Genomic DNA, 7,792 nt, shown 5'->3' on the forward strand with positions numbered 1-7,792 from the left:
CAATCCATTTCAACTTAATGAACCAAACACCTCCTTTATTTTGTTTCCAAATTTCCCATAAGGGTTGTTAATCTCTTAATTAAAAAATGGGAACATTTTTTCGACTAAACTCAGTTTTTTTTTTTAAAAAAAAAATTAAAAAAAAGGCCTCAAATGGACAGTTTGGACACCAATTACAAAGAGGAATAATAATTTCCGCATTTCCTCAAAATAACAAAAAAATAAAAAAACCTTTTTCGGTAAATACGGAGTACATTTTAGCAGCCTCAATTTCTATTATTCTCCCTCCAGAAACCAGAAACCTCCTAAACCCTAAAATAAACAATACGTCAAAAACCCCCCAATTTCGCAAGCTCAATATCGAAATTAGGGTTTGGAATATTCGAATTCCATCAAATTAAACTCTGTGAATTCCTCAATCGATTGAATTTCGTTGTCCCCAGAAAAATTCAATGGATTTCGACGAGTACGAGTACTTGGAGAAAACGGTGGAAGAAACAGCAGAGGGTCGATCGAAGAAGGAGGAGGTGGGCGGGGAGAAGAGAGAGAAAGGTTACAGAAAGAGGAGAGAAGAAGAATGGGATGATCATCGAGGAGAAGACGATGATGATGAGAGGAAGAAGAAGAAGTTGAGAAGCGAGGAGGAAAATGGGGGTGGAGGAGAGAGAAAGAGGGAGGACAGGGACAGGGACAGGAGGAGAGAGAAAGAAGAGAGACCCAGGGACAGGGATAGGGATAGGGATAGAGATAGAGAAAGAAGGGATAGAGAGAAGGAGAGAGAAAGGGAGAGGAGAGATAGGGATAGAGAGAAGGAGAGGAGAGAGAGGGAGAAGGAGAAGGAGAGGAGAGAGAGGGAGAAGGAGAAGGAGAGGAGAGAGAAGGACAAAGATGGGTCTGATAAGGAGAAGGAGAAGGAGAGTGATGTGGAGAAAGAGAAGGAGGTGCGAAGTAGTAGTCGGTCCAGGCGGCGTGATAGCCAGGAGCGAGAGGTGAGCCGGGACAGAGACAGGGAGAGGGACCGGTCCAGGCGGAGTAGTAGCCGGTCTAGGCGGCATGATAGCCGTGATAGGGATAGGGATAGGGAGCGGTCAAGGCGAAGCAGTAGTCGGTCTAAGCGGCATGATAGCCGGGAGCCAGATGTGATCAGGGAGAGGGAGAGAGAGGCGAGAGATATTGAGTCCAGGTAGCTTGCTGGTCCATTCTTCTTATTTACTGGCTTTGCAAGTGTGCATTGTTTTGATATTCTGCTTTGTGATTAAATTAAGACTATAATGTGTTCTAATTGCGTAGTCTTGGTTCTGGCATTGGTGTTATGCAATTTTCTGATATAAAAGTTTGATGAACTCTAAACTATTGAAGTTTCATAGTCCCTATAAATTAAAAGCTCCTGTGAAATCGTTCGTCATCGATTAATTTATACATGGGAATATTGGAATGGCAAAGTTACAAGAATCTCGTCTTGGGTGAAAGGGTTACAATTATCTGTCTTTGAATTGCAAAGAACTATATCAAAATGCCTCATTAACCTTGCTGTACTTTAGAATTTTTGGGGAGTTGTGAAATGTATTTGCATTTTGCTTCAAGATTCTAATGGAAACAATATTACAGTGAACTTAAGCACCCCATCCTAGATTCCTCCCTTGTAGTCTCTTTAGAGGTTTTAGAATTCTATTGATGTTCACATTGGAATTGGTCAGCAGCAACATCGTGGCTGTAGAATGGTCTTAATTCTTGCTTTTACCTCCTATATGTTTGTTCATTTGTGTAAATTGATTATAACTTTTACGGTTTACAGGAGATTAAAAGACAAAAAGGAAGTAGTGGAGCCTGAAGTTGATCCTGAGAGGGATCAGAGAACTGTTTTTGCATACCAGGTGGCTGTCTTTTATCTAATTCTTCAGTTAATTGATCTTCAAGTGGTTTGTTGATTTTTGACATGTGTATCATTACTGTACTGGCTGTTTACAGATGCCTCTCAAAGCAACCGAGAAAGATGTTTATGAATTTTTCTCGAAAGCTGGCAAGGTAAATGACACTTACTTTGTAATTGTTCCTGATGCTTTATTGTATAGTTGTATACTATTTTTTATGTTTAAGTCTTAGTTTTATCTTTATTATTGTATTTAACATATTTGCTCTTGACTTGGTACTGTTTTTTTTTTTTTTTTTTTTTTTTTTTTTTTTTTTTTTTTTTTTTTTTTGGGGAAATGCTTGATGTATTTACTTGCGAAATATCTACTTTCAAATTAGAGAACTATTTAGGCTCATCAACTGTTTATTTATTATTTGTCACAATTTAAATGTCCCTTGCAGGTGAGGGATGTCAGGCTTATCATGGACCGAAATTCAAGGCGCTCAAAAGGAGTTGGGTATGTTCTTACCTGTTGCTAGTATTCTAGGTGCATGCATTGTTACATATAGCAAGTAGCTTATGCTGTTTTAAGATGCAAGCTTGACTTTATTCTCAAATGAACTAGCAATGCGATAAAGATATCCATGATGAGGGATGATGGGAATACCTTGCTCTCATGTTTAACAATTCATGCAGCATTCTAAAGGTAGACGACATGAACCTGAGCCTACTCTTCGTTTTACTTCTTCGTCAGTCCAAGGACTTAGATTCATTGGTATAATGGTTATTTAATTTAATTTTTCATATTCATTTCTGATTGGGAGTTGTTTCAATTTAGGTAAGTTTTATTTTGGATACATCATTGTAAAGGTGGATTCGCTGAAGAAACTCCATTCTATGATGGTAATGTCAAGGCCTTCAGGACATAAGAGGCTAGGTGGCCTAGTTAAATCCTAGCTGATTCATCAATCAATATACTGTAACACTAGTGTGACATTTAACATCTAAGCCTTGTATAAGGCGTTTGCAATCGAACTACCTGTATTTATCTGAAATTTATGCACCGCTTGTTGCTCTCAGAAATCTGTCTTACAAACCTGGTACAGTGTTATGAGCAAGGGAAAAGGTTGGGTTATATCTTTGCAGTGCTGTTTGCCATGTTTGGTTGTCCATTTTTGTATCGTTACCTGTTAAGGTGGGGTATGCCCTGGTATGGTGATTGGTTTATCTATGTACTTGTGGAATTGGGTATGAATGCATGATCAATGGGAAGGATATTTGGCTTTTTGATACACTTTTCTGATTCTATGTGAAATTTTGCTGACCCATAGCATACCTGATTCTGCTATTTATTTTTTAACCTTTCTCAATCCTACTTGTGGCATTGAACATTATGTTATTGCTTGATTGTTTTGGGTTTTTTTTTCTAACCTTCTCTTGTATTTGAGAAATCAGATTCTTGAAAAGAAGCTCAGCTTCAGCTTTCTCTCATATGGATTTTGTTCACCACAATTTTATCTGAATTCTTCGTAAGTCCTGCCTGATTTTTCTGCATATCCAATTATTTGGTAATCTTACAGTGACTTCTCGTGATGAGATGCAGGTATGTTGAGTTTTTTGATGTTATGTCTGTGCCAATGGCGATTGCAATGTCTGGTCAGCTATTCCTTGGGCAGCCTGTGATGGTCAAACCATCCGAGGCTGAAAAGAACCTTGTCCAATCTACAGCTTCTACTGGCACACCTGTTACAGGCCCTTATGGACCTACCGACAGAAAGTTGTATGTTGGTAATTTACACTTCAATATGACAGAGCAGCAGCTGCGTAAGGTGAATCTCCTAACATTCATTTCATGTTTTTCTGTCCCTTTTGCATCCTATATTCCTATGCTTTGATACAATCTGTTTTCAGGCGACATATAAAAGACAGGGTTGGTATCTATATTGTGACTGTTAATTAATGCTGAAGTCTTTTGCTGTAACCTCTACTGTGTGGTTTATTTTTGCACTGATTGATAAGCAAGGATCCTTGTATATTGAGGATGTATTATGTTTGGTGAAGTAGTTAAATTGTAGTGAATACATGCTAGATTAATGAGAGATGCTGTCAGATGATATTTTATATAGCATTATGTCATCTTCAAAATGGAAGGCCACAGTGTACATAACCTGTATATTTGATAAAATTAACATATACTTCTTGCAACAAAATCCTGGACTTGTTGAGTGAGATGACTGATGGTATCTTTTTTTTAAGGGATTCGCCCTATTTGCGGTGAACGAGGATAGGGAGCAGGGTGAACAGATTCAAGGGAGATTTGAAATCGCTTACCCTCCCTTTATTGAATGTCATAGCCGTTCTTGGAAGTACTCTACTTTGGGATTATTTTTGTCATAGATTCTGAAGTTTCTGATGTTATGGTCGTAAAGCTTTAAGGATAAACAGTGGTATGCTGGGTACAAGTTGCTTACACGAGGACAGAGTAGCCTGATGTTGTATGAAATCTCTATAATTTGTAACTTTGATAGATTAAGTTGGCCTTAATTATTTTGGGAGTTTATTTAATTGATCACACCTCTACAGATCTCCAGCTTTGGAAGATGAGTTAATATGAAATTAAGAGGCTTTTCTACTTTGTTTATGTTAGCTTCATTTCTTTCCTGATCAAAAAAAATCTCCATGGCTGCTTTTGCAATTTACACATTCATCCATTACCCCCCGCCCCACCACCACCACCACCACCTTCAGACAACCCTTTAATTTTCTTTTGTTCCTTTTGGTCCTTAATGAGTTCTTTGGCTTATTCCTATAATAATCTGCTGATGTGATTACTACCCTTTGTTTCTTGTTGGCAGATATTTGAATCATTTGGTCCTGTGGAGCTGGTGCAACTTCCCCTTGACCCTGAGACTGGACACTGCAAAGGTTTTGGGTTTGTTCAAGTCAGTGAAAAGTTTGTTTATATCTTATTTAGCCTCTTCAATTCAAGCATTGCTTTGTATTTCAGCTGATTTTTTTGCTTAATTGACAGTTTGCTCAAGTTGAGCATGCAAAGGCAGCGCAAAGTTTAAATGGGAAAATAGAAATTGCTGGCAGATATATTAAGGTAGGATGTTGCTATGATAGGATCATATGGAAGTAATTTTTTTGTTTAGACTAATTTTTTTTTTTTTTGTTCATACTTATCCCTCTTTGTATTCTTCTGTAATAGATCTGTCTGTCTGGATACTGCAGGTTTCATCTGTCACTGAACATGTTGGTGGACAAGATACCGGAACAACTGCAGCGGACTTCGATGATGATGATGGGGGTGGTATGGTGAGTTATACATATGATATCTCTGTCTGAAAATCACTCAAATTTGTGCAATGTCTCTGAGTTATGATACCCTGTAGTAGTACTAGTCATTGCTAAGCAATTGTGATTAGGGCTTTAAAAGGGCATAATTCAATGTTTTCAAAGGCAATAAAAATTCAGATTTTTTGCCCCTGAAACAAATAGCTTTCATTTTGTTGCATACAGTTCATGAAGCTTTAGATATAGCTTGTGTTTGAAGGGAAGAGTTCTTTACTGACGAGTACACTGGTCAAGCAATATGGCTTTCAGTTTTTGTTGACGGAAACTTCGTTTGTGAATGTTGTGAGATGTGACAATGAAGAGTTTTCCTGAGATTATTTTCTCTTTTATATGACTCTTAGGCTTTTTGTGTGTCATGGATTGATGAATGGACATATACTTTTTATCTTGCAGGCTTTAAATGCCCAGTCCAGAGCTTTGCTGATGCAAAAGTTGGACCGCAGTGGTACAGCTTCAAGGTTAGTACTTAGTAGTGCTTTTCTTCCCCACTCTGCAAACTTTCCCCTTCTCTCTCCTGAGGTAATATTTGTTGTTTTGTATGTAGCTTTGCTGGAACTCTTGGTGTGCCAGTGCTTAGTGGTACATCTTCTGTTCAGACGCCTTCCTTGTTCAATGGGCATTCTGCTACTCCTGCTCCCACACTTCCTCACCAACTCCTTCCTACCCCAGCTTCTGAAGCTGTAGGCACCCCTAGTGAGTGTCTTCTGTTGAAAAATTTATTTGATCCAGCCACTGAGGTATGTTTTGTTGCTTTGCTCCTAATGTTGCCCCCTCCCTATTTTGCTCCTTTTACTTGTGCATGTTGATACTATTATTACTGCTTGCAGACTGATCCAGAGTTTGACTTGGACATTAAAGAAGATGTTGAAGACGAATGCTCAAAATTCGGTCGAGTGAGACATATCTATGTTGACAAGTATGTAATACTAAGGCTTTGTTATCTATAACTTATTTTAAGGTGTTCTGATCTGAATTTTATAAGTTCTGGGTTGAATTTTTCTGTGGGTTAGTCTGATTTTAACAGGTGTATATTATAACTTTTACAAGTAATAAGAATAAGTTGAAGAGAACAAAACCTTATTTGTGACCAATAACTTTCATTTTGCCTGTAGTGAAATGTTGTTGATACAATAATTTTTAAAGGGAGGTAAAAAATGTTTGATAGTTTAAAAAACTGCTTCACTTGATGTGTGTAAGTGTAATTACATGGCAGGATACCACTTAGGGATTACTAGTTTGTGAATCAAGTCAGACCATTTTTTGACTGCTGTCAAATGTAGATTGAGGCAGTGAACTTTTGTCTTGAAATGACAATTTTTGCTTCAGTGTGGTTAGATGATTGTCTGAGAACTTCACTGTGAAAATACCTTATGAAATATTTGAGGTTTCTGATTCATTTCATTGTAGCAAATTAGACATTTGCTTTTGTTACTTTGAAACCAAAGTTGAAATATTGCTGCATTCAACTAAAAAAATTTGAAGGTGGACCTCTTTATACGTTTGTTTGGATGTTAGAATCAATTTTCCTTAATAGATTGAATAATTGATATGTCGATTCATTGTAAAGTTGTAATTATTGGAATAGAGAATGTATTTGTCTCATTTGCATTCTCTTTTTGGTTGTATTGTTTTGCATAAGCCCTTTGGTTGCTTTTGGGTCCTCAAATATTCCTTTTTGGCCAACTGTAATGAATTTGTTGCCTTTTGGTTTGCAGACACAGTGCTGGTCATGTCTACCTTCGTTTTGACACCAAGGTAGCTGCAATGAAAGCCCAGGGTGGAATGCATTTGCGATGGTTTGCTCGTAGGTTGATAACGGCCATCTATATGGTAATGCATTTTTTATGTACATATCGATTTCCTAAACCCTTTCATTGTTGGGTTACATATCCGATTGTTCCAAATCCCTTTTTGTGGTTTTCTCTGTCCATTTTATTATAACAATTTGGGGATCATAATTTTTCTTAATAGCTGGATGGAGCTTGCCTTATTTATTTCCTTACTAACTGTACAGAATTCTCAAATTAAGTTTTTGGATGTTATATCATCCATATGTTTGTTTTGTACTTTTGTTGGTTTAGTCAAAGCTAAGTTTTTATGTTGTCATCTAGATGAAATGATTTTTTAAAAGAGGGGCTTAAGAATCTGCATCTGCCCTTGCGTATTGATCGGTGTTCTTGTTGTCATCGTCATTTTGTATTATCTGTTCTTGTCAAGGATATCTTATGTATTGTACTTTTGGTTTATTGCAGCAACCTCAAGATTATGAAGCAAAGTTTGGAGATGCTACTTGAAGATTCATTACAATTGCAGCTTTACCCTCTTGGATACTGTTGGATTGTTGGAAGTGATTTAATCTGTTTCTTTTTGTCATTTTTTTTTTGGGTGGTGTTTTTTTTTTTTTTTTTTTTTGGGTTGAGAAAATGTAATGTGGGTGTGCAATGAGAATAACTATGCTTTATGTTATATTGATGTCATATACTCTCTCTATTCCTGAATTTCTAACACGCTTTGACTTAGCATAATTTTAACCCATATTTTTGACTTATACAGTATAATTTTTTTTTTTGATAAGATGATGGA

The 7,792-nt window shown here is 37.1% G+C and overlaps 1 protein-coding gene across 1 annotated transcript; it reads left to right on the top strand.

The window, feature by feature from the left end:
* Positions 1–208: 208 nt before the first annotated feature.
* Positions 209–7,761, top strand: LOC145562271 (uncharacterized). The gene is made up of 13 exons (XM_081622497.1): positions 209–1,183; positions 1,796–1,874; positions 1,969–2,025; positions 2,314–2,369; positions 3,456–3,681; positions 4,708–4,794; positions 4,884–4,958; positions 5,087–5,170; positions 5,603–5,667; positions 5,754–5,946; positions 6,037–6,125; positions 6,925–7,039; positions 7,462–7,761. Exons 1-13 carry the CDS (start codon positions 453–455, stop codon positions 7,501–7,503), a joined length of 1,899 nt encoding a protein of 632 aa, XP_081478623.1. The 5' UTR covers positions 209–452; the 3' UTR covers positions 7,504–7,761.
* The last annotated feature ends 31 nt before the right edge of the window (positions 7,762–7,792 follow it).

The sequence above is a fragment of the Chenopodium album genome, chromosome 1, assembly GCF_948465745.1.
Source record: "Chenopodium album chromosome 1, dcCheAlbu1.1, whole genome shotgun sequence".
Lineage (NCBI taxonomy): Eukaryota > Viridiplantae > Streptophyta > Magnoliopsida > Caryophyllales > Amaranthaceae > Chenopodium > Chenopodium album.

Bases quoted from the DNA above. Each gene is read 5' to 3' on its own strand.
- LOC145562271 (XM_081622497.1), top strand. From the start codon at position 453: ATGGATTTCGACGAGTACGAGTACTTGGAGAAAACGGTGGAAGAAACA. The intron at 3,682-4,707 runs GTGAATCTCCTA...TCTTGTTGGCAG, and splicing joins CAGAGCAGCAGCTGCGTAAG to ATATTTGAATCATTTGGTCC. The intron at 6,126-6,924 runs GTATGTAATACT...TTTGGTTTGCAG, and splicing joins AGACATATCTATGTTGACAA to ACACAGTGCTGGTCATGTCT.